At 38.4% G+C, this 26,897-nt stretch overlaps 1 protein-coding gene across 1 annotated transcript in view; it reads right to left on the bottom strand.

Annotated features, from left to right (window-relative positions):
* PSMA8 (proteasome 20S subunit alpha 8) overlaps nt 1-26,897 on the bottom strand; it is a 77,338-nt gene that overhangs the window by 991 nt on the left and 49,450 nt on the right. Inside the window, exons 4-6 of the mRNA XM_053571597.1 lie at nt 16,467-16,589; nt 11,689-11,808; nt 11,511-11,573 (exon numbers count right to left, since the gene is read on the bottom strand). Of these exons, the coding sequence (XP_053427572.1) occupies nt 11,511-11,573; nt 11,689-11,808; nt 16,467-16,589 (306 nt within the window). The remainder of the gene's footprint in view (nt 1-11,510; nt 11,574-11,688; nt 11,809-16,466; nt 16,590-26,897) is intronic.

Below are 26,897 nucleotides of genomic sequence, written 5' to 3'. Positions count from 1 at the left end.
CTCAGCCTCCCACAGTGCAAAGATTACTGGTGTGAGCCACTGAGCCCTGCCTGAAAACAATTTTTAATGCAAAACTCATTTTTATTCATGAACAAATAACTCATTATTGAACTCCCTGATTCCATAATACTGTGTGATTCTCTGACAGGGCTTAACTATTTTATCAGCCTATAGAAAAGCCAAAAGAGGAGGGAGAGTTGATTTACACTGCTTTGTTTATGTCTCCCTCACTAAGTAGAAAGCAAAAAGAAATTTTGAAACAGAGCCTCAAGCTGTCACCCTGGGTAGAGTGCCGTGGCATCACAGCTCACAACCTCCTCCAACTCCTGGGCTCAAGTGATTCTCCTGCCTCCATCTCCCAAGTAGCTGGGATTACAGGCACCTGCCACAACGCCCAGCTATTTTTTTGGTTGCAGCCATCGTTGTTGTTTGGCAGGCCTGGGCTGGATTCGAACCTGCCAGCTCAGGTGTATGTGGCTGGCACCTTAGCCACTTGAGCCACAGGCGCCGAGCCAGCAAAAAGAAATTTTATTTTCTAGGGCGGCGCCTGTGGCTCAGTGAGTAGCGCGCCAGCCCCATATGCCAAGGGTGGTGGGTTCAAACCCAGCCCCGGCCAAACTGCAACCAAAAAATAGTTGTGGCAAGCGCCTGTAGTCCCAGCTGCTCAGGAGGCTGAGGCAAGAGAATCGCGCAAGCCCAAGAGTTAAGAGATTGCTGTGAGTCGTGTGACGTCATGGCACTCTACTCGAGGGCGGTACAGTGAGACTCTGTCTCTACAAAAAAAAAAAAAAAAAAAATTTATTTTCTAAGAATTTACAATGTATTTCGCTTTTCTCTTGTACTGCTTACAAGTAGATGCAAGATTACATGATTGCAGCTGTAAGACTATTGCACTGAAATCAAGACATTTATATAGGGACACCTAAATTTAATGATTTTAATGCTGAACAGCATTATTTATCGGTTTCCTGTCTATGAAACTGATAAATGAACAACCAAATTCATAGGAAGCCCAATTTTTAATGATGTTAGAGATGAAAGGGATTTTAGCAATTAGTCCATCACCAAATTTTACATAAATGGAAACTGAGATTCACAAAATTAAATTATTTGGTCAAAGATCGAAGAGGGATTAACCTTGACTCTTATTTCAACTCTAGAATTCTTTTCATTTCACTATAATACATGCATCAGAAAACTCATATTTGTCAATAATCTATGTAAAAGATACCTAAACATTTTATGAAATGAATTTACCCAGCAAGCAATTACTAAGATTTCCATGGGCTTTGAAAATAAAATGGAACAATATAGTTCTTGCCTGCCATTAAGGAATCCACAACTTAGTGGAGAAAACAGACATATAAATAGATTATATTACAATAAAAACCTGAATAAAGGGATGGGACATTACGGGGGGAAGAGGCAAAGGAGCCCCCTTAAAATGATGTCCAGTGTAGTGCAATTAAGGAAACAGCCAACTACACCAACTAATTCCTCCCGTTGTGCTATGTGCACACAATTATAAATAATCAAATGGCATTAAATAAAATCTTATAATGAAATATAGTGGTCTCTTGCTCCACCCACCCCACATCACCTCCAACCTTTAATTTACAACTCACAGGCAATCATATTCAACTATTCTAACTGTTCCTTCTGGTATCACCTTCCTATTTCTAAGCATTATACTTTACTGCTATTTCTTCATTTCAATTTCAGATATTATCCGATGACTTCCTAGCATTACTTGTACTCCTGATCCCCAACCCACCCCATTCTGATGTGCAACCTCTTGACGAAATACCTGTGTATGGAACTTTTTCATTCATGCTGAGCACTTTATAACTCATGTCCTACATTTCCTTCTAGGAAATTTTCCTCTATTGTTTCTTTGATAAGTTGGGGTTTTTATTTTTTGAGACAGTTTTACTTTGCCACCCTCGGTAGAGTGCTCATAGCTCACAGCAACCTTAAACTCTTGGGCTCATGTGATGCTCTTGCCTCAGCCTCCCAAGTAACTGGGTCTACAGGCACCTGCTATAACGCTCGGCTATTTCTAGAGACAGGGGTCTCACTCTTCCTCAGGTTGGTTCAAGCTGGTTTATGCTGGTTCACCTCCTGAGTTGAAACAATCTTCCCAGTTAGGCCTCCCAGAGTGCTAGGATTACTTGTGTGAGCCACTGTGCCTGGCCAAACTGTGGCTCTCAAAAGAGCCTTTGTGTTTCTTTGATAATTTTTATTCTCATAACGCTTTTCTTTCTTCACTACAGGCTGAATCTTATATATGAATATTCTAATTGACCTTTTTCTGATTGTTCACCTTTACATACTTTTTTTTTTCTGGGTGATTGCCTGGATTTTTTAAAAATTCTAATCTTTCTATTGAAATTTTAATTCTGGCTATTATATTCTATATTTCCAAGAGCACTCTGGGTTCTTTGAATGTTTCATTTTTTAATAGTCTCTCATCCTTCTGAGTTTATTAATCACAAATTTTGCTGTAGTTTTAGATTTCCTCTATGTTTTGTAATTCTGTAATATCTCTGTAATTGTTAAGTCTTTTTTTTTTTTGAGACAGGGTCTCACTTTGTTACCTGGGCTAGAGTACAGTGGTGTCATCATAGCTCACTACCGCCTCAAATTCCAGGGCTCAAGCGATCCATCTGCCTTAGTCTCCCAAGTAGCTAGGACTATAGGTATGTGCCACCACACTTGGCTAATTTTTTATTTTTTGTAGAGACAGAGCCTCGCCAATGTTGCTCAGGCTGATCTTGAACTCTTGGCCTCAAGTGATCCTCCTGCCTCAGCCTTCCAGAGTGCTGCTGGGATTATAGGCCTAAGGCACCATGCCAAGTCTATTATTAAATTATTTTTTCCCTCCATTTCAGTTTACTTCTCATAGTATCTAGAGTTCCTTGGTGAAACTCATATTTATGTTTAAGACTAATGCACTGAAAAGTCAATTGAAGCTCTATGTATATAGTAGGGGAAATTGACCCTTGAACAACAGAGGGGTTAGGGATACTGACTCCCATGTTCCTGAAAATCTGAGGATAATCTATGACTTCCTCCAAACTTAACTACTAATACCCACTTCTTTGGTCTTTTTTGAGACAGAGTCTCACTTTGTAGCCCTCAGGAGAGTGCTATGGCATCATAGCTCATAGCAACCTCCAACTTTGGGGCTCAAGAAGTGATTCTCTTGCCTCAGCCTCCTGAGTAGTTGACACTATAGGCACTCACCACAATGCCCAGCTATTTTTAGAGACAGGGGTCTCACAGCCTGTTTACTCAGGCTGATTTTGAGCTCGTGAGCTCAGGCAATCCACCCACCTTGGCCTCCCAGAGTGCTAGGATGACAGGCACGAGCCACTGCACCAGGCCTTAATAACCCACTTCTGACCCAAAGTCTTATTGGTAACCAAAAGAGGTGATTAACACATATTCTGTATATCTTTTGTAAACTCTATTCTTACAGTAAAGCAAGCTAGAGAGCTGAAAATCGGGTGGTGCCTGTGGCTCAAAGGAGTAGGGCGCTAGCTCCATATGCCAGAGGTGGCAGGTTCATACACAGCCCTGGCCAAAAACTGCAAAAAAAAAAAAAAAAGAGAGAAAATATATTTACAGTACTATACTATATTTATCAATACTGTAAGTTTTATGTCATCTGTTTACAAGATGGATCATCTCTCTGAAATGGTGGGCAAGTGCAGCTGCAGACCTCACTCTATGGTATACATCAAGCAATTCAACTTTTTCTTGTAATCTCATGACTTTTCTCTGCTTCTTGGGAGCACTTGCAGCATCACCAGTGGAACTTCGTATGGGTCCCCTGGTATTATTCAAGGTTTATGGTATTGCATTAAACATGATGAAAAATACATGAGAACCATAAGATATCACTTTTTACTATGATGCACAATTTACTGGAGAGCTAAACTTCTCATATAGAGATGTTTATTGGTGTTTTAAGCTGATAAGCATAAAACTTGAGCTCACTGTAATAGCAATAAACGGTAGCCATGAGATTATGTATTATAATAGTCAACTTTATGTAGTTATGATTTAATATTGTATCTTTATACTTGTTGATATTTCTTTTGACTGCAAATGGTATCTAGTATGGTCTATGTTTGTGTAAGTTTTGATAATTTTTTAACTTCTTATGATATATCTGTGTATGTTTCTGGTAATAAATGATAAAATTGACTTGTATTTACATTTTTTTCCATTCATGAATATTTAGCTTTTTCTTATTTTTTTCAATATTTCCAGGCTATGCAGTTGATCTGAAAATATTTTAAAATTGTCATAAATCTCCAAAAAATTTTCCAACATTTTTAATTGAAAAAAATCCATGTATGAGTGGACCCACACAAGGGGTTGGGTAAGATGAGCTTTCTTGCTGGGAAATACTCAAATATCCATTACTTTAGGTTTTTCTTTTAAACGGAAGCAATGATAAACAAATGTTGCCTCCCTTGGTATGGTTTGGATATGGTTTGTTTGGCTCCACTGTTCCATGAAAGGGCTGTATATTCAAAATACTCCCTAAATGACAAAGGAACAGAGAAACAAAAGAATGAGACAGACAAATAAAATCCAGTTTTCCAGTAAAGGGTATTTTATTGGGGGAACTTATAGACAGAAGTATGGTTATTGGTGGCCATAAGACAGGTAGATCTTAGTACTGTTATTTCCAGATCCAAGGTTTATATACCATAAGGAAAGGATGTATGTACTCCAGAAAGACAATTAAAAGCAACCTTCCAGAACAGGCAAGTATGCTGTACACAGAGTTTGGTGTCTACAAAGTTTGTGTACAATTTAAAATAGGTTTATATTGTAAATTGCACACGAACTTTATGGAGACCCGGTATATGTCATAGCCTGTAATTTATGATAACAGAAAGGTTGCTTTGATCTAAAGGCAGGATTTATACGGAGTACACTCACACTAAAGACAGCAAATAAAATAGAAATGAGGAAACATTCATGGGACTGGAGTTAATGAGAAGTCAACATGGTAGATTAATATCCAAGATAAAATCACTTTTGCCAACACACTCACCAAGCCTCATCTTGAAATTTGATCCCCAATGTTGGTGGGCCCTGGTATTTGAATTGTGGAGGTAGATCCTTCAAGAATGGCTTGGTCAGTTTGATGAGAATATTTCAGATTGTATGTGAAACCCGCACATTGTACCCCTTGATTGCACTAATGTACACAGCTATGATTTAACAATAAAAATAAATTAAAAAAAAAAGAAAGGCTTGGTGCATTCTCGAGGGAGTGAGTTCATTCTCACTCTTAGTTTGCATAAGAACTGGTTGTTGAAAAGAGCCTGGCACCCTCTCTTCTCCCTTGCTTCCTCTCTCCTCATGTGATCTCTGCACATGCTAACTCCCCTTTACCTTCTGGAGGCAACCTGAAATCCTCACTAGAAGCAGATGCTGTACCATGATCTTTGTACAGCCTGGAGAACTGAGAGCCAAATGAATCTCTTTTCTTTCTTTCTTTTTTTTTTTTTTAGCAAAAATAACTTTAATTTCAGGCATATTACATACATTTGTAAAGGGGAAAGCCATTAAGTTAAGGAGCAAATGTGATCTAATTTTGTTTTTTGATCTAAGTAATACACTAATACAACTATTACTAAATATATATTTTTTCCAACTAAAGGTCAGTAATTGAGTTCTAAACTCAGAATTCTTAGCTTGAACATTAATGCCAAAATTTTCAACCTCTTGAATATGTACAGGCTCCAGCTTGGGAATCGATTTAAAGCTGACTGTAGCCTGACTCTTAACACTATTACACCACACAAAAGTGTCTGAGCACTGTCAATCAAAATGCAGGCTAGTTGCTGTGACTGTAGAAAGGTTAAATCTGGGAAGAAGGAACACGGCCTGGGTACGTAGTGTAGCAACTGCCAGAATCATATGCTGTTAAGAGCTTGCAACGTGGAGCCAGGCTTCCCGGGTTCGAACTCTGACACTTCCCACCTGGGTACTGTCAGGCAAGTCTCTTTACTTCTCCGAGTCCATTTTTCTCACCTTTGAAATGAGATTGTTGTGAAGATTTTCAAATGGGTTACTCGTTTGAAACTCACTTAGAACAGAGCTTGACACACGGCATGCACTGCTGCACTGCACTCGCTACCGACAAGCAAGGCCGGCGCTGCGCCAGGCAGGGCGAGGGCGAGACCTGCAGTTTGGCCTGGGTGAGGGTCATAACCGGCTCTGTCCTTTATTGCATCTTGAGATCAAAAAGGAATGGTGTTCTCCTGTTGGTGGCCAACAGATTGCTTCACTTTTGTATTTAACCAATAACAATTTGTTAGACCTTGGGATGAGCAATGAAGAATCTTCCAACTAAAGTGGGCTTGACTGGTGCCAAGTAATGCTCATTATACTCTATTGAAAAACATTTTGTGGTTGAGTCCTTGGTCGTAGAAAAGGGAGAAGATATGAAAGACAGGCAAAGAGCTTTCTATTGCAATAAGGAGGAAAATTAGTGAAATCAATGTGCTCATAAAAGCTCTGGTTAGCACGGTAAATCATGCAAGCAACGTGACTTTGGGTGATTCCTCCTATTGACAGACACAAAGACGTCCATACCTTTTGACCCAATACTTCCACTTCTAGGGAGTGTATAAGAAAAAAATAATACAAACAAAGCATACTTCATTTCTGAACAAAAGTAGTCACTCAAGTGTTATCCCAAGTGAAAAGCAGAAAAGAATCTAAGGAGTCTAACTACAGGAACAGATTAGTAAATTATAGTATATCAAAAATGATACCAATAATAAAAACATTTGAGTATATTTCCTCCAAATCACAAATACTCATTATAGCCAAAACTATCTTGTTTAACTGTATATTTTTAGAACTAGCAGGAATAAAGCAAGGCTCTAAATCAAAAAGGGGAAAAAAATAAAAGAAAGAAAAAGGTCACACAAGTACTCGGCTCGTCAGTGAACAACCATAAACCCACTGGTACTTGAATCCTCCCACATCTGCTAAAGTATTATTTCACATTTATCTGTCTCTCAACACCATTTCTAAATTCTGACCCTGAGAAAATCTATAATCTCTTTGAAGAATCAAAATTAATACAGTAGAAACATCAGAAAAAAATACAGTGTATATTAAATGAAATGCTAAATGGTGTGGAAAAATTAAGGCTGAGGGATCTGAGAACAGGCTGAGAACTGGGAGGAGTGAGGGTTTCAGCAAAGGTTTTATGGCGGGAGGAAATGGCTTGTACATTGTGGGGAGGAGGAAGAATTGTGAGGGGAAAGGAATACAAATTGAGGCCCTGCCCTGATGGAGAGAATCTCTTTTCTTTATAAATTACTCAGCCTCAGGTGTTTCTTTATAACAGCACAAATGGACTAAGATACCCCCAAAATCCATATGAAACTCCAACTCCCAAACTAATGGTATTAGAAGATATCTTAGTCTGTTTCTTGTTGCTATAACTGACTATCACAGACTGGATAATTTATTAAGAAAATAAATTTTATTTCTTACAGTTTTGGAGGCTGGGAAGTTCAAGGTCAAGGGGCTTCATCTGGTGAGAACCTTCTTGCTGGATGAGACCCTCTGCAGAATCTCAAGATAGTACAGGGCATCACATTGCAAGGGGGCTTATGACAGAAAACAAAACTGACTTTTATAACAGACCCACTGTCGTGATAACTAACCCATCCCTGCAATAATCCATTCAATCAACTAATCCATTCATAAGGACAGAGCCTTCAGACCCAATCACCTCTTCAAGGCTCTATCTCTTAATACCATAACATTGGGGAATAAGTTTCAATATGAATTTCAAAGGTGACAAACATTCAAACCACAGAAGGAAGTAATGCCATTGGGAGGTGACTTGGTCATGAGAGTGCAGCTCTCCTCATGGGTAAGGGCCTTTATAAAAAGGACTGAAGAGAGCTTGCTTTGTTGCTTTCTCTCTCTCTACTATGTTAGGCTACAACAAGAAAGTGGCCCTCTGTGAGCCAGGAAGAGAGCCCTCACCAAGAACTCAACCATGCTGGCACCTGATCTGACTTCTAGCCGTTAGAACTGAGAAACGTAAGCCACCCAGTCTATGGTATGGTTAGAATAGCCCCAAATGACTGACATGCTATTTAGCTGTTTCTAGAGAAGAATCTTCCAGTTTCCTACTAAGGAACAAATAATATGTTCTAGAAACATAGCATGAACTGAGCCAGGAGGTCTGACCAAAGGTTACTGGCCTGCTTAGTATTTTTTGGTCCTTCATAAAGGAGGCAGGAAGATAGTTAAACTGGTTTTATGGGATGGAGGAGGTTAATACTAGGGTGTGTATTTTTTTTTTTTTTTTATCACTTTGTCATCCTTGGTATAGTGCTGTGGCATCACAGCTCACAGCAACCTCCAACTCTTGGGCTTAGGTGATTCATCTGCCTCAGCCTCCTGAGTAGCTGGGACTACAGGCACCTGCCACAACACCTGGCTATTTTTTTGTTGTAGTTTGGCCAGGGCTGGGTTCAAACCCACCACCCTCAGTACATGGGGCTGGTGCCCTACTCACTGAGCCACAGGCACTACCCCAGGGTGTGTATTTTTATATTGAAATTGAACAAATCTGTTTTTAGCATGTAATTTTAACTCTTCTCTATCTTACTTCACCTCCATTGTTGGCAATTAGCGCCTGGTTCCAGCAAGTCCCAAGTTTTTTCTGAGATTTGCTTAGCATTATTAACCCCTAAGTAGGCACTCAGGTTTCTTTTATCTCTGCTTTGCTAACATTTACCTTCTTCATTCCATCTTAAAAAATACTGTCAGTACTCATGAGAGATATTTTGTTTGTCTTTATGGTTTATACATTTTTTTCTTTTGCTTACTATTATTTTTTTCTGTTTCCCTTTTCTTTACAGTTTATACTTCTCTTGCTTCTGAAAGGACCAAGTTAACTCCATTTTGTTAAAACTAACTCCATTTTGTCTCACAGCCTTCACTGACCCCACTTTGCCCCACAGCCTTCAATTTGCAGCTACATACCAAAGGTGATAGGCAACCTGCTTCCTCCCGACCCCTGGCTCCAATATGTCTGCCCCAAGCGATAACGGCACCCACTCTCGGCCCCAATAGTAGTAAATCCTTCCCCTAGGCTAATCAGCCCACATCAAACATTGTCCAGTTCCCTAAGCCCCTATCCCCCCTCCCTTTTTCCTTTCTGTATCCTTAAAACTGCTCTTCCCTCTGCGGTTGGGGCTTCTCTGCTCTCCTGCTGCGTCAGGAATGGAGAAGCCCAAGCCCAAGCTTGTGAATAAAGTACCTCTTGCTTTTGCATCAGACTTGGTCTTCGGGTGATTTTATGATACCAAAACTGACCACATTCTGGTATCTTCTCTATCTATATATGCACATACATATAGCATTATCTTGGAGATGCTGTGGGTTTGGTTCTAGAGCGCCACAATAAGTGAATACAAAATTCTTTAGTTTCCTAGTGCATATAAAAGTTTTGTTTATACTATCCTGTAAGTATACAATAGCATTACCTTTAAAGAGCAATGTAAATACCTGAATTTGAAAGTACTTTATTGTGGCTAGGCACAGTGGCTCATGCCTGTGTTCATTGGGTACCAATTGGGATTGGTATGTCACTGCTATGGGCCTTTGCATTTTCAAAATGGTAAATGAGCACTGAGCACTTGTTTACACTTAAAGGCACCAACTGTTGCCACAAACTTTGAATTTGTAAAAAAGCAAAGTGCAATAAAGTGGAACACAATAAAATAAGGTATGCCTTTCTACAGACATATCTTCTCCTTCTATTAAAGATAAGATGAATAATAGTAACATTTTATGAGCATCTACTATCCAGCTTACCATGTTGTGCTATGTCATTTACTTGTTACAACAGCCCTTTCATGTAGTTATTGTTAGCCTCGTTTTATACACAAGAAAACAGATAAGAACACCTTGCTCAAGGTCATGCTATTAAACCAATATATCTGTGGGAACTTAAATCCAGATCTATGCAACCCTAAACATAAATAAGGTCTGCTATTTCCACAACACGTGCCAGTCTATCCTGAAAGGCCACGTGGAGTAACAGTACAACACCGCTGCCAGTACTGATACCATTCTACCACGCTTAAGTGAAAATGTACATATAACTGTTTATGTATGTGTATGTTCATACATATGTGTGTACACGTATGTGCCAGGCCTGAAGAAGCACTCTGCGCTCAGTGGTTTCTGTGCCCCTGTGGTGTTGTTGCCTCTGTCCCTGGGCCCTTGACAGTTAGTCTAGTATCTACTTCCACACTCTGCGCTTAGCATCCTGCAGTTTATGTGCGGGCGTGCGGGGCAGACTCCACTGTGCTATCCCCATCTCTCTTATTATTGAAACTTTGCTGCTGCTTTATCCTCACGGCCTATTGATTAATAAAAGACAGGAAAGTGCTGTCAAAAGCTATCAAAAAGATGACAAAAATATAATCCTGTCCACTGCTTCACAGAGTACCAATTTGAGCCTTCTATCACAATATTGAGAATAATTATTTATTTTATTTATTTATTTTTGAGACAGAGCCTCAAGCTGTCACTCCGGGTAGAGTGCGTGGCATCACAGCTCACAGCAACCTCCAACTCCTGGGCTCAGGCGATTCTCCTGCCTCCACCTCCCAAGTAGCTGGGACTATAGGTGCCTGACACAACGCCTGGCTATTTTTTTTTTGTTGTTGTTGTTGCAGCCGTTATTGTTTGGCAGGCCCCGCTGGGTGTATGTGGCTGGCGCCTTAGCCGCTTGAGCCACAGGCACTGAGCTGAGAGAATAATTTATTTTGTTGTCCAATAGATTCAACCCATAATTGCTGACAAAAGGTATGTAAATAATAATTAGACCAGCTACAAAGAAATATGGAAGGGCTACCATAGTAGGTATTAAAGTTTAAGTTTTAGAGAAGCTCAAGGTACTTCCAAAAGAAAAGTAAATAGATAAAAACCAGTAGATAAACAGAAATGAAGTTCTTTTGACATAATGAAGAATAACATTATGTCAGAGGGCCAGCAATTATTTAAAAATGGCAGCTGAATGACACTAGCTGGAAGCGTATCTTGATTTTAGAAGATTTACAAAGACAGGAAGAGTAACTGTTTTCTATTCCATGCCAGGAATGAAATTCCATAGGGAATATGCTATATTGATCACTACCTAGGGCTGATTCAGCAGGTGCTCTGACTTACGTTAATAGAAATATACACTAAATGGGTAAGCCTAAACAGAAATCTCAGCACCTCTACATCTTTATGAAGGGATTTAGTAACTGCTAACCCTAAGCATATGTAACAAATTATTAGCTTACAGAAACAAAACAGAAGTAATCATGGTGTTACTTGATGGTAATGGATGTTGCATACTTAAAATGAAGATTCACAGGTATCAACATTTTAACTTTTGTCAGAACACTTTTATACTATAGATATTTTTTCCTCTTTCATTAATGACTTACCTTCAAAGGTTGATTTCTTCTTATTATAGCAAGTTCAATGTTTTTTCCACCAGATTGGACAACCTAATATAGAACAAGCACAATGTCAGAATTACTTCAGCACATTTTGTGTTTACTAAACAAAAACAGATGAGAAAAAGATCATACTTTTCTGAATATGCTTTATTAGATCACTTACTTCTAGTAAAGCTCTAATTGCTAATTTGATAGCTTCATTGTCGTTTGCTATAGCTTCTTCTGTGTAATTCTTTTCTAGAAATTCTCGAACAGTTTTAGCACTTCGGCCTATTGCATTTGCCTTGAAAAATTAAAGACAATTATTAATATTACTGCAATGTGAATGAATTTACAGTTACTAAGTGAAGGTTAGGAGTTCAAAGATCACTTCAGTATTCCTTAACAGTTACAAAATGAAAATTATAGATTTGATAACTTAGCAAATATTTCAGCAGCTCATTTGATTATTATAAGAATAAACTATAATGGTGGCATGACTTTAAAATTTTTTTTATTTCAATAGATTTAGGGGGTACAAGTGGCATTTTGATACATGGTTGAATTGCATAGTGAAGTCAGAGCTTTAATTTAACAATCAGTAAAAGGCATATATTGTACCTGATAGGTAATTTTTGATTTTTCACCCCTTCCTCCCTCCCTTACTCTGTCTATGGTCTATTATACCATTCTGTATGACCATGTATAGCAATCACTTAGCTTACACTTATAAATGAGTACATGTGGTATTTATTTTTCCATTCCTAAAATACTTCACTTGGGATTATGGCTTCCAATTCCATTCAAGTTCTGTGAAAGACATTATTTCATCCTCTTTTATAGCTTAGTAGTATCCACTCATCAGCTGATGGGCACTTATGTTGAATACTTATCATTTCAACAGTGAACTGTGCTGTGATAAACATACAAGTTCATGTTATTTTTTTGCTATAATGACTTCTTGTCCTTTGGGTAGATACTTATAATGGAACTTCTGGATCGAATGGTAGGCCTACTATTCATTCTCCAAAGAGTCTCCATACTGTTTTCCATAGATGTTATGCTACTTTACATTTCTACTACAGCATATAAGCATTCCCTTTTTACCACATCCATGCCAACATTGATTGTTTTTTGAATTTTTAAAAATGGCCATTCTGACAAGGTAGCATACTATCTCATTGTAGTTTTAGTTTGCATTTCCCTGATAATCAGTGATGTTGAATATTTTTTCATATGTTAGCCATTTATATGTCTTCTTTTGAAAAATGTTCATTTTTTTGTTCACTTTTTAGTGGGATTGGGTATTTTCTTGCTGATTTGTTTGAATTCCCTGTATTAATAGATCCTGAATATTAGTCTTTTGTCAGATGTATAGTTTGAGGACATTTTCTCCCATTCTGTGGGCTATTTTCTATTTTGGTAATTTCTTTTATGCAAAAATATTTTTACCTTAATTAAGTTCCATTTATTTATTTTTGTTTTTGTTGTATTTACTTTTGGGGTCTTAGTCATAAAGTCTTCGAATAGGCCAATGTTCAGAACAGTTTTTCCTAAGTTTTCTTCTAGAATTTTTATGGTATCAGGTTTTACATTTGATACTTGTTACAAAAATAGTATCCACTGTTTTGTTAGTCTGGTTAACGCGTACATAAAACAGTTATCTTGAAGGCCACTGAAATATTTCCTCATTGATTTATGGGGCTCTTTTTTTTGGAGACAGAGTCTTACTCTGTCACCTTAGGTAGAGTGCCATAGCATCATAGCTCATAGCAACCACAAACTCCCGGGTTCCAGCAATCCTCTTGCCTCAGCCTTCCGAGCAGCTGGAACCACAGGCTTCTGCCACAACGCTTGGCTAGTTTCTTATTTTGAGTAGAGACGGAGTCTCACTCTTTCTTATTCAGTCTGCTCTCAAACTCCTGATCTCAGACGATCCATCCACCTCGGCCTCCCAAAATGCTAAAATTACAGCATGGGCCACCACGCCAGACTATATGGCTCTTAATAACAGTAAAATAAATTTCTATTTTTTTTTTTTCTTTTGAGACAGAGTCTTACTCTTATTGTCCAGGCTGGAGTGTAATGGTGTGACTCACAGATCATTGCAACTTCCAACTCCCAGAATCCAGGGATCCCTCTGTTTTAGCCTCACAAGTAGATAGTACTCAAAGGCATGCACCATTGCATCAGCCAATTTTTAAAAAACTTTTTGTGGAGATAAGGGTATCACGATGTTGTCCAGGCTGGTCTCAAACTCCAGCCCTTAAGAAATACTCTTACATTAGCCCCTCAAGTTGCTGGGATTATAGGCATGAGTCATCACACCTGGCAATAGTAAAAGAAAGTTGGCATGAAACTATTAAAAGCCTGGTTATTTAAACTTTTAATAAAGGCAAAATCATTTACATTGTGTTGTACATTCTCTCTTTTTTTTTTTTTTGTAGAGACAGAGTCTCACCTTATGGCCCTCGGTAGAGTGCCATGGCCTCACACGGCTCACAGCAACCTGCAACTCCTGGGCTTAAGCGATTCTCTTGCCTCAGCCTCCCGAGTAGCTAGGACCACAGGCGCCCACCACAATGCCCAGCTATGTGTTGTACATTCTTATATATGATAATACATAAAAATTCTCTTCTGGAAAACAGATTTCTCTCAGCTTTAGACTTTTGTATTGGGTTTGAGTGCACTGTGAAACAAAGTTAGTCCTATAGTTGAGTGCCCAAGTAAGAATAACAACATATCTATGCAACAAACTATATTCCAGGAATTACGTAAGTGGAGATCATTGCTACATATAAACATTTAAGTACAGATTCATAGTTTGAGGTGTTCTAACTCTCCTACAGTAGATAATGCATTAAATATTTTAGGAGAAATTTAAATTTAAATGAAATTTGTTAAAATAAGAAAGACTACTTCTACTCAAACCAAGCACCTATATTATACAATATTAATTTGGAAGTATAATCAATAAATAGCAATAGTATATTTTTCTTATTTAGGGTTTGCCCTGTCTTTTCAGAGTAAAGACACTATACTTGGGTGGGGCCTTGGTGTGTGTCACACTTTATGGGGGCAAGACATGATTGCAAGAGGGACTTTGCCTAACAATTGCAATCAATGTAACCTGGCTTATTGTACCCTCAATGAATCCCCAACAATAAAAAAAAAAAAAGACCCTATACTTAATAAACCAAGGTGTTCCAGATCTTTAAAGTATGATGGTGGTATTTTGATAGGGATTGTATTAAATTTGTACATTGCTTTGGGTAATACGGACATTTTAACAATGTTGATTCTTCCTAGCCATGAGCATGGTATGTTTTTCCATTTGTTAACATTTTCAGCTATTTCTTTTCTCAGAGTTTCATAATTCTCTTTATAGAGATCTTTCATGTCCTTTGTTAGGTAAATTCCCAAATATTTCATCTTCTTTGGCACAACTGTAAACGGAATAGAGTCCTTGACTGTTTTTTTTACCTATTATTGGTATATATAAAAGCTATTGATTTGTGAGTACTGATTTTGTATCCTGAGATACTACAGTATTCCTTGATCACTTCTAAGAGTTTTGTGGTTGAGTCCCTCAAAACCTTTTTGAGATATCATCTAACTCCCCTAAGACTGGCTCACATAACAAAATCCCACAACTACAGATGTTGGCGTGGATGTGGACAAAAGGGAACACTTCTGCACTGCTGGTGGGAGTGCAAGCTAATACGTCCCTTGTGGAAAGAAATATGGAGAATACTCAGGGATCTTAAAGTAGACCTGCCGTTTGATCCTGCAAATCCTCTACTCAGTGTATATCCAAAAGACCAAAAATCACTTTATAACAAAGATATTTGCACCAGATTGTTCACTGCAGCTCAATTCATAATAGCCAAGTCATGGAAGAAGCCCAAGTGCCCATCAATCCATGAATGGATTAATAAATTGTGGTATATGTATACCATGGAATATTATGCAGCCTTAAAAAAGATGGGGACTTTACCTTTTTTACATTTACATGGATGGAGCTGGAACATATCCTTCTTAGTAAAGTAACTCAAGAATGAAAGAAAATATATCCCATGTACTCAATACTATTATGAAACCAATTTACAATCACTCACACTTTCATATGAAGGATAGATCACAACTATGGCCCAAGATGAAGGAGGGAGAGGGGAGGATAAGAAGGGAAGGGGGAGGTCAGATTGAGGGAGGGTGAATGGTGGGATCACACCAATGGTGCATAATGCAAGAGTACATGTCATAATGCAAAGGTGCTCTATTAGTATACAGTATAAACGTCTTAACATAATAACTAAGTAAACAGGATGAGGTATATATTAACCAGTGTGATGTAAGCATTCCTAATTCTATATGAAATCAGCTCATTTTACCCCATAAATGCATTCATGTATACATGATCTATGTGTTTATGATTAGATAAAAAAAATAAAAAAATAAATCAAGGTGTTTCTCTATTCATCCAAAACTATCAGTTTCTAAATGGTTATATTTATAAAGTTTTTTTCTTTTTTGTTTTTTTGAGACAGAATCTCATTCTGTTGCTCTGGGTTAAGAGTGCTATGGCATCGCAGTTCACAACAACCTCAAACTCATGGGCGCAAGGAATCCTCTTGCCTCAGTCTCCCAAGCAGCTGGGACTACAAGAGCCTGCCTCAACATGGCTAGTTTTTCTATTTTTTACTAGAGATGGCATCTTGCTTTGTTCAGACTAGTCTTGAACTCCTGAGCTCAGGCGATTCACCTGCCTGGGCTTCCCAGAGTGCTAGGATTATACGTGTGAACCACCACGCCTGGCCACATGTATAAAGTTTGTTCCATGGTAAAAATTTTAATGCAAGATGATTTTGTCATGTCCCTGAAAGCAATGAAGGATTTACTGTGAATATATTTACTTAACTTCTAAAAATATATACATGAAATATTAACAAATTCATGACGCACCTTCCAAGCATGGTAAGTACCAGAAGGATCAGTCTGATATAATCTTGGCATACCATCATCATCAAAACCCACAATCAAGGCAGAAATACCAAAAGGTCTTCGTCCATTACTCTGGGTATATTTCTGAAAAATAAAATTTTTAAGATAACATTATTAGTTAACAAATAACAAATTCTTTTTTAATTGTTAAATCATAGCTGTGTACATTATTACAATCATGGGGCACCATACACTGGTTTTATAAACAGTTTGACACATTTTCATCACACTGGTTAACATAGCCTTCCTGGCATTTTCTTAATTATTGCGTTCAGACATTTATATTCTACATTTAATAAGTTTCACATGTACCCTTGTAAGATGCACTGCAGGTGAAATCCCTCCAATGATCTTCCCTCCGCCCATCCTCCCCTCTCCCTCCCCTCCATCTCACCTTTCCCAATATTCTTAGGTTATAACTGGGTTATAGCTTTCATATGAAAGCCATAAATTAGTTTCATAGGAGGGCTGAGTACATTGGATACTTTTTCTTCCATTCTTGAGATACTTTACTAAGAAGAATATGGTCCAGCTCCATCCATGTAAACATGAAAGAGGTAAAGTCTTTCTTCAAGGCTTCATAATATTCCATGGTGTACATATACCACAATTTATTAATCCATTCATGGATCAATGGGCATTGGGCTTTTTCCATGACTTAGCAATTATGAATTGGGCTGTAATAAACATTCTGGTACAAATATCTATTATAATGTGATTTTTGGTCTTATGGGTATATACCTAGTAGAGGAATTGTAGGATTGAGTGGCAGGTCTATTTTTAGACCTCTAAGTGTTCTCCAAACATCTATCCAAAAGGAACGTATTAGTTTGCATTCCCACCAGCAGTGTAGAAGAGTTCCCTTTTCTCCACATCCACGCCAACATCTCTGGTCTTGGGATTTTGTGATATGGGCTAATCTTACTGGAGTTAGATGATATCTCAAAGTAGTTTTGATTTGCATTTCTCTGATGATTAAAGATGATGAGCATTTTTTCACATGTCTGTAGGCCACACACCTGTCTTCTTCAGAGAAGTTTTTCTTCAAGTCCCTTGCCCAGCCTGCAAAGGGATCAATTGTTCTTTTCATGCTTATATGTTTGAGTTCTCTGTGGATTCTGGTTATTAAACCTTTGTCAGAGACATAACCTGCAAATATCTTCTCCCATTCTGAGGGCTGTCTGCTTGCTTTATTTACTGTGTTCTTGGCTGTGAAGAAGCTTTTTAGTTTGATCAGGTCCCAGTAGTGTATTTTTGAAGCTGCATCAATTGCCCGGGGGGGTCCTTCTCATAAAATACTCGCCCAGACCAATTTCTTCAAGGGTTTTCCCTGCACTCTCTTCTAGTATTTTTATAGTCTCATCTCTTAAGTTTAAATCTTTAATCCAGTGAGAGTCTATCTTAGTTAATGGTGAAAGGTGTGGGTCCAGTTTCAATCTTCTACAGGTTGCCAGCCAGTTCACACAGCACCATTTGTTAAATAGGGAATCTTTTCCCCACTGAATGTTTTTTTTTTTTTATTGTTGGGGATTCATTGAGGGTAGAATAAGCCAGGTTACACTGATTGCAACTGCTAGGTAAAGTTCCTCTTGCAATCATGTCTTGCCCCCATAAAGTGTGACACACACAAAGGCTCTACCACCCTCCCTCCATCCCTCTTTCTGCTTTCCCCCCCATAACCTTAATTTTCAGTAATTGTCCTCATCAAAATTGAGTACATAGGATTCATGCTTCTCCATTCTTGTGATGCTTTACTAAGAATAATGTCTTCCACGTCCATCCAGGTTAATACGAAGGATGTAAAGTCTCCATTTTTTTTAATGGCTGAATAGTATTCCATGGTATACATATACCACAGCTTGTTAATCCATTCCTAGGTTGGTGGGCATTTAGGCTGTTTCCACATTTTGGCGATTGTAAATTGAGCTGCAATAAACAGTCTAGTACAAGTGTCCTTATGATAAAAGGATTTTTTTTCCTTCTGGGTAGATGCCCAGTAATGGGATTGCAGGATCAAATGGGAGGTCTAGCTTGAGTGCTTTGAGGTTTCTCCATACTTCCTTCCAGAAAGGTTGTACTAGTTTGCAGTCCCACCAGCAGTGTAAAAGTGTTCCCTTCTCTCCACATCCAGGCCAGCATCTGCAGTTTTGAGATTTTGTGATGTGGGCCATTCTCACTGGGGTTAGATGATATCTCAGGGTTCTTTTGATTTGCATTTCTCTAATATATAGAGATGATGAACATTTTTGCATGTGTTTGTTAGCCATTCATCGGTCATCTATAAAGAAAGTTCTATTCATGTCCTTACCCAGTGACATATGGGATTGTTGACTTTTTTCATGTGGATTAATTTGAGTTCTCTATAGATGCTAGTTATCAAGCTTTTGTCTGATTGAAAATATACAAATATCCTTTCCCATTGTGTAGGTTGTCTCTTTGCTTTGGTTATTGTCTCCTTAGCTGTACAGAAGCTTTTCAGTTTAATGAAGTCCCATTTGTTTATTTTTGTTGTTGTTGCAATTGCCATGGCAGTCTTCTTCATGAAGTCTTTCCCCAGGCCAATATCTTCCAGTGTTTTTCCTATGCTTTCTTGGAGGATTTTGATTGTTTCATGCCTTAAATTTAAGTCCTTTATCCATCTTGAATCAATTTTTGTGAGTGGGAAAAGGTGTGGGTCCAGTTTCAGTCTTTTCCATGTAGACATCTAGTTCTCCCAACACCATTTATTGAATAGGGAGTCTTTCCCCCAAGGTATGTTCTTGTTTGGTTTATCAAAGATTAGGTGGTTGTAAGATGTTAGTTTCATTTCTTGGTTTTCAATTCAATTCCAACTGTCTATGTCTCTATTGTTGTGCCAGTACCATGCTGTCTTGAGCACTATGGCTTTGTAGTACAGATTAAAATCTGGTATGCTGATGCCCCCAGCTTTATTTTTGTTACAAAGAACTGCCTTAGCTATATGGGGTTTTTTCCGGTTCCATACAAAATGCAGAATCATTTTTTCCAAATCTTGAAAGTACGATGTTGGTATTTTGATAGGAATGGCACTGAATAGGTAGATTGCTTTGGGAAGTATAGACATTTTAACAATGTTGATTCTTCCCGTCCATGAACATGGTATGTTCTTCCATTTGTTAATATCCTCTGATATTTCCTTTCTGAGGATTTCATAGTTTTCTTTATAGAGGTCCTTCACCTCCTTCGTTAGGTATATTCCTAGGTATTTCATTTTCTTTGAAACTATGGTGAAGGGAGTTGTGTCCTTAAATAGCTTCTCATCTTGACTGTTATTGGTGTATACAAAGGCTACTGACTTGTGGACATTGATTTTATATCCTGAAACATTACTGTATTTTTTGATGACTTCTAGGAGTCTTGTGGCTGAGTCTTTGGGGTTCTCTAAGTATAAGATCATGTTGTCAGCAAAGAGGGAGTGTTTGACCTCCTCTGCTCCCATTTGGATTCCCTTTATTTCCTTGTCTTGCCTAATTGTATTGGCTAGAACTTCCAGCACTACGTTGAATAGTAAAGCTGACAGAGGACAACCTTGTCTGGTTCCAGTTCTAAGAGGAAAAGCTTTCAGTTTTACTCCATTCAGTAAAATGTTGGCTGTGGGTTTGTCATAGATAGCTTCAATCAGTTTTAGAAATGTGCCACCTATGCCTATATTCTTCAGTGTTCTAATTAGAAAAGGATGCTGGATTTTATCAAATGCTTTTTCTGCATCTATTGAGAGGATCATGTGATCTTTATTTTGCCTCTGTTAATATGGTGGATAACGTTTATGGACTTGCGTATGTTAAACCAGCCTTGCATCCCTGGGATGAAGCCTACTTGATCATGATGAATGACTTTTTTGATGATAAGCTGTAATCTATTGGCTAGGATTTTGTTGAGAATTTTTGCATCTATATTCATGAGTGAGATTGGTCTGAAATTCTCCTTTTTGTTTGGGTCTTTTCCTGGTTTTGGTATCAGGGTGCTGTTTACTTCATAGAATGTGCTGGGAAAGATTTCCTTCTTCCTCAATTTTTTGGAATAATTTCTGCAGTACAGGAATAAGCTCTTCCTTGAAGGTTTGATAGAATTCTGGTGTGAAGCCATCTGGACCAGGGCATTTTTTGGTTGGAAGATTTTTTATTGTTTCTTTGATCTCAGTGCTTGAAATTGGTCTGTTCAGGAGCTCTATTTCTTCCTGGCTGAGTCTAGGGAGAGGGTGTGATTCCAAATATTGATCCATTTCTTTCACATTGTCAAATTTCTGGGCATAGAGTTTCTGGTAGTATTCATAGATGATCTCTTGTATCTCTGTGGGATGAGTTGTTATTTCCCCTTTATCATTTCTGATTCAGTTTACTAGAGATTTTACTTTTCTATTCCTCGTTAGTCTGGCCAATGGTTTATCTATTTTATTTATTATTTAAAAAACCAACTCCTTATTTCATTAATTTTCTGAATGATTCTTTTGTTTTAAATTTCATTGATCTCTGATTTGATTTTGGAGATTTCTTTTCTTCTACTGAGTTTAGGCTTAGATTGTTCTTCTTTTTCAAATTCCATAAGATCTCTTGTGAGATTGTTGATGCGCTCTCTTTCTGTTTTTCGAATGTAGGCATCTTGAGCGATGAATTTTCCTCTCAAAACTGCTTTTGCAGTATCCCACAGGTTTTGGTAGCTTGTGTCTTCATTGTTGTTATGCTCAAGGAAGTTAATGATTTCTTGTTTTATTTCTTCCTGCACCCATCTGTTATTCAACAGAAGATTGTTTAATTTCCATGCCTTTGGGTGGGGTCGAGCATTTTTGTTAAGAGTTGAGTTCCACCTTTAGTGCCTTATGGTCTGAGAAGATACAAGGTAAAATTTCAATTCTTTTGATTCTGTTGATATTTGTTTTGTGTCCCAGGATATGATCAATTTTGGAGAATGTTCCATGGGGTGATGAGAAGAATGTATATTCTTTATCTTTGGGATGGAGTGTTCTATATACGTCTATCAAGCACAGTTGTTCTAGGGTCTCATTTAAATCTCTTATATCTTTAATTTCTGTTTAGAGGATCTGTCCAGCTCTGTAAGAGGAGTGTTAAAGTCCCCTATTATTATGGTATTATCAGATATCATATTGCTCAGACTGAGTAAGGTCTGCTTCAAGAATCTGGGAGCATTTAAATTGGGTGCATAAATATTTAGAACTGAAATGTCTTCTTGTTGCATTTATCCCTTGACCAATAAAAAGTGACCATCTTTGTCTTTTTGACTTTAGTTGCTTTAAATCCACATGTATCTGAAAATAAGATTGCAACTCCTCTTTTCTTCTGAATTCCATTTGCCTGAGAAATTGTCTTCCAACCCTTGACTCGGAGCTTTAATTTGTCTTTTGAAGCCAGTGTGTTTCTTGCAGATAGCAAATGGATGGCTTGTGTTTTTCAATCCAGTCAACCAATCTATGTCTCTTCAGTGGGGAATTCAAGCCATTAACATTTATTGAGATAATTGATAAGTGTGGTAGTATTCTATTCGTCTTATTTTGTGAAAGTCCATTGCTTAGTTTTATCTTTTGCATCAGTGTGGAGGTTAGGTTCTGTCCTTTAATTTCTGAGTTCTTACTTTGCTGCTGATCCATTGTGGTGGTCAGTGTGCAGAACAGGTTGAAGTATTTCCTGTAGAGCTGGTCTTGTTGTGGAGAATTTCCTCAATGTTTGTATATCCGTAAATGATATGATTTCTCCGTCAATTTTGAAGCTTAGCTTAGCAGGGTACAGAATTCTGGGCTGGAAATTGTTCTGTTTAAGTAGATTAAAGGTAGATGACCATTGTTTTCTTGCTTGGAAAGTTTCATTGAGAAGTCTGCGGTCACTCTGATGGATTTGCTCCTATAGGTCAACTGGCGCTTACTCCTGGCAGCTTGCAGAATCTTTTCTTTTGTCTTGACTTTGGACAGGTTCATCACAATGTGTCTTGGAGAAGCTTGGTTAGAGTTGAGGCGACCTGGGGTCCGATAGCCCTCTGAAAGCAGTGTGTCAGACTCTTTGGTGATGTTTGGGAAATTTTCTTTTATAATATTCTCTAGTATGGCTTCCATTCCTCTGGGGCATTCTTCTTCCCCTTCTGGAATTCCTATAACTCGTATGTTGGAATGCTTCATAAAGTCCCATAATTCTGACAGTGAACGTTCTGCTTTCTCTCTCTTCTTTTCTGCCTCTTTTGCTATCTGAGTTATCTCAAGAACTTTGTCTTTTACCTCTGAAATTCTTTCTTCTGCATGGTCTAACCTGTTGCTGATACTTTCCATTGCATCTTTAAGTTCCCTAATTGACTGTTTCAGTTCCTTCAGCTGTGCTATATCCTTTTTATATTCTTCATATCGTTCATATCTTTTTTGATTCTTTTTTTGGATTTCCTTTTGGTTATTTTCCACTTTATTAGCAGTTTCTTTCATTGTTTCCATCATTTCTTTCATTGTTTTCAACATGTGTATTCTAAATTCCCTTTCTATCATTCCTAACATTTCTTTATAGGTGGAATCATCTGCAGTAGCTACCTCATGGTCCCTTGGCGGGGTTGTTCTGGACTGGTTCTTCATGTTGCCTGGAGTTTTCTGCTGATTCTTCCTCATGAGTGATTTCTTTTAACTGTTTCTTTGCCCTAATTTTCCTTTCACTTCCTCTTGCTCTTTAAGTTCTCGTGCCTGTGAAGTAAGGGTTACAGGACCAGAAGGGTGAGAAAGTTGAAGAGCAAAAAAGGGATGAAAGAAAGGAGGACCGAATGATAAGAAAAACAAAGAAAAATAGAGAAAGGAGAGGGGGTGGGTAAAAGGAATATTGACAAAAAGAAGAGAGGCACAGAAAGAGGGAGACAGAGCAATATAGGTGTACAGTAGGGTACTTTGATACAACCTTAAAAAAACCCCACCTTCTTGGGGTGCCCAGTTGGGTGGTTCCCTTGAGGTCAGCAGCTCTTTGCTAACCTGATCAGACACAGTACCCCACCTCCACCAAGTAGAGAGGAAAGACAAAAATGCTATAAATCAAACCAAAACAGAAAACTTTATGGGATAAAAGTGGGTGGAAAATCAAATAATAGCGGTAGAAACACTAGCAAAAATGAAGTTCTAATTGTTGAAATAGGCAGCAATGGGAAATTATAATTAAACTAGAAAAATTGAGAAAGAAAAAGGATCTGTATGGAAAAGGTTGAACTTAAAAAACAAAACAACATCAACAACATCAAAATAAACAAAAAAAACAATCAAACCAAAAAAAAAAAAAAAAAAAAAAAACCACAACCAAAATCCAAGCAGTATGTATATATTATTGAATATTGTCTGGGCAACACGTGGTCTTCTGGGGTATGAGATGTTAATCACAGTTCTGATATGACTGGAGGCTGCTGATTTCTCAGACCCCAGTAGGTAGATAACCCTAAATCTCTCTTCAGCCCACTTAAAAGGCACTTTGAACTTGTTCCCTTGCTGAGCAGAAGCTTTCCCAGGAAAGTGCTTGTCGCTGGAATCACTGCTGAAGTGGCTATCCAGTTACCCAGTGTGCCAAAACTGGTCTCACTCTGCCCCTGAGGGTTAGGGCTGCAAGGCGGCTCAGACCCCACCCTTAGGGTACTTGGTCGCTGGGTTACCAGCTCCCACCCGATTCTAGCTCTGCGACCCTGAGGGCGGAGCTTGCCGGGTCAGATGGCTCACAGTGGCTCCCTATGACCCACAGCCAAACACTATTTGCTCCGTCTGGCTCGGCGGCTCAGACTGGGGCCCCAGACAACGGCCAAAGTTCTCCGCACTCCTGCTCAGGCTCTCCCCAAGGCAGTTCAACTGAGTGCTGAGTCCAAAGACACCAAAAGAGTTCACAGGTAAGGTCTTTGTGGTTTGCAGTCTCGCTGCTACTGAACTTACAGTTGCGGGCGGGTTTAGATGGATTGAACACATGCGACCACTTGATGGTTTTCCACTGTTTCAGTCCTCCTCTTGGGGTCCAGAAGTCTCTTGCTGACTCCCTGTATCCTCACAGGGGTGATGATAGGCAGATCCCACCAGCCAGAGATGCCTGGAGTCCTATCTCCCCAGACTCATGGTGCCCAGATGCAAGGAAGCTGTTACTCGGCTGCCATCATTTCCCAGCTTCTTGCGTCTCATGGGCCCCAAAATACCTAGACTTGAAAGCAAGCGCTTCACACGTCCGTGCAGTCCGTGGTCCCAGGCGGGCGCCTGCGCACGACCCACTGAATGTTTTTAATTGGCTTGTCGAAGATCAAATAACGGTAAATAGCTGGACTCATCTCTTGGTTTTCTATTCTGTTCCAGACATCTACTTCTCTGTTTCTGTGCCAGTACCATGCTGTTTTGATCACTATCGATTCATAGTATAGTCTGAGGTCTGGTACCATGATTCCTCCTGCTTTGTTTTTGTTTCTGAGTAATGTCTTGGCTATTCGAGGTTTTTTCTGATTCCATATAAAACAAAGTGTTATTTTTTCAAGATATTTAAAGTATGACAGTGGAGCTTCAATAGGGATTGTATTAAAGTTGTATATTACTTTGGGTAGTACGGAGATTTTAACAATGTTGATTCTTCCCAGCCATGAGCATGGTGTTTTCCATTTGTTAACGTTTTCAGCTATTTCTTTTCTTAGAGTTTCATAGTTCTCTTTATAAAAATCTTTCACGTCCTTTGTTAGATATACTCCCAAATATTTTATCTTCTTTGGCACTACTATGAACAGAATTGTGTCCTTAACTGTTTATTCAGCTTGACTATTGTTGGTATATATAAAGGCTACTGATCTGTGAATGTTGATTTTGTAACCTGAGATGCAGCTGTATTCCTTGATCACTTCCAAAAGTTTTGTAGTAGAACCCCTGGTGTTTTCCAGATATACAATCATATCATCTGTGAAGAGCGAAAGTTTGATCTCTTCTGACCCTATATGGATACCCTTGATCGCCTTTTCTTCCCTAATTGCGATGGCCAAAACTTGCATTACAAGGTTAAAGAGCAGTGGGGACAATGGGCAGCTTTGTCTGGTTCCTGATCTGAGTGGAAATGATTTCGATTTAACTCCATTCAATACAATATTGGCTGTGGGTTTGCTATAGATTGCCTCTATCAGTTTAAGAAATGTCCCTTCTATAGCAATTTTCTTAAGTGTCCTGATCATGAAGGGATGCTGGATATTATCAAAAGCTTTTTCTGCATCAATTGAGAGAATCGTATGGTCTTTGTGTTTTAATTTGTTTATGTGCTGAATTATACTTATAGATTTACGGATATTGAACCAGCCTTAAGACCCTGGGATAAAACCGACTTGGTCATGATGTATAATTTGTTTGATGTGTTGCTGGATTCTGTTTGTTAGGATCTTGTTGAATATTTTTGCATCTATATTCATTAGTGATATCGGTCTATAATTTTCTTTTCTTGTTGGGTCTTTTCCTGGTTTGGGGACCAGGGTGATGTTTGCTTCATAGAATGTGTTGGGTAGTCTTCCTATTTTTTCTATATTTTGGAACAGGTTGAGTAATATAGGTACTAGTTCCTCTTTAAAGGTTTGGTAGAATTCTGACGTGAAGCCATCTGGTCCCAGGCTTTTCTTGTTAGGCAGATTTCGTATGGTTGATGCTATTTCGGAACTTGATATTGGCCTGTTCAACTTTTACACTTGATTCTGGCTAAGTCTTGGAAGGTGACGAGCTTTCAAGTATTGGTCAATTTCCTTCAGATATTCATATTTCTGAGAATAAAGTTTCTTGTAATATTCATTAAGGATTTTTTGAATTTCTGAGGAGTCTGTTATTTCGTCTTTGTCGTTTCTGATTAAGGAAATTAGAGATTTTACTCTTTTTTTTTTCTGATTAGGTTAGCCAGAGGTTTATCTATTTTATCGACCTTTTCAAAAAACCAGCTTTTTGATTTATTGATCTGTTGTATAATTCTTTTGTTTTCAGTGTCATTTAATTATGCTCTAATTTTGGATCTTTTCTTCTACTGGGTTCGGGGTTGGAATGTTGTTTCTTTTCCAGTTTCTTGAGATGTCCCATTAAGCTGTTAACTTCCTCTCTTTCCGTTCTCTTGAGGAAGGCTTGCAGTGCTATAACTCTGCCTCTTAGGACTGCCTTTGTGGTATCCCAGAAGTCCTAATAATTCATGTCTTCATTGTCGTTTTGTTCCAGAAATTTGGCAATTTCCTTCTTAATCTCATCTCTGACCCAGCTATCATTCAACATAAGGTTATTTATTTTGTGATGAAAAGTTCTGTAGATGTCTGCTAAATCCAAATGTTGGATGGTTAGGTTTAAATCTAAAATTTCTTTGCTCAGCTTCTTATTGGAGGATCGATCCAAGACTGCCAAAGGAGTGTTGAAATCTCCGATTAGTATGGAGCTGGAGG

This window comes from Nycticebus coucang, chromosome 19 (assembly GCF_027406575.1).
Source record: "Nycticebus coucang isolate mNycCou1 chromosome 19, mNycCou1.pri, whole genome shotgun sequence".
Taxonomy (NCBI): Eukaryota; Metazoa; Chordata; class Mammalia; order Primates; family Lorisidae; genus Nycticebus; species Nycticebus coucang.
This window is presented reverse-complemented; position numbering and strand designations above follow the sequence as displayed.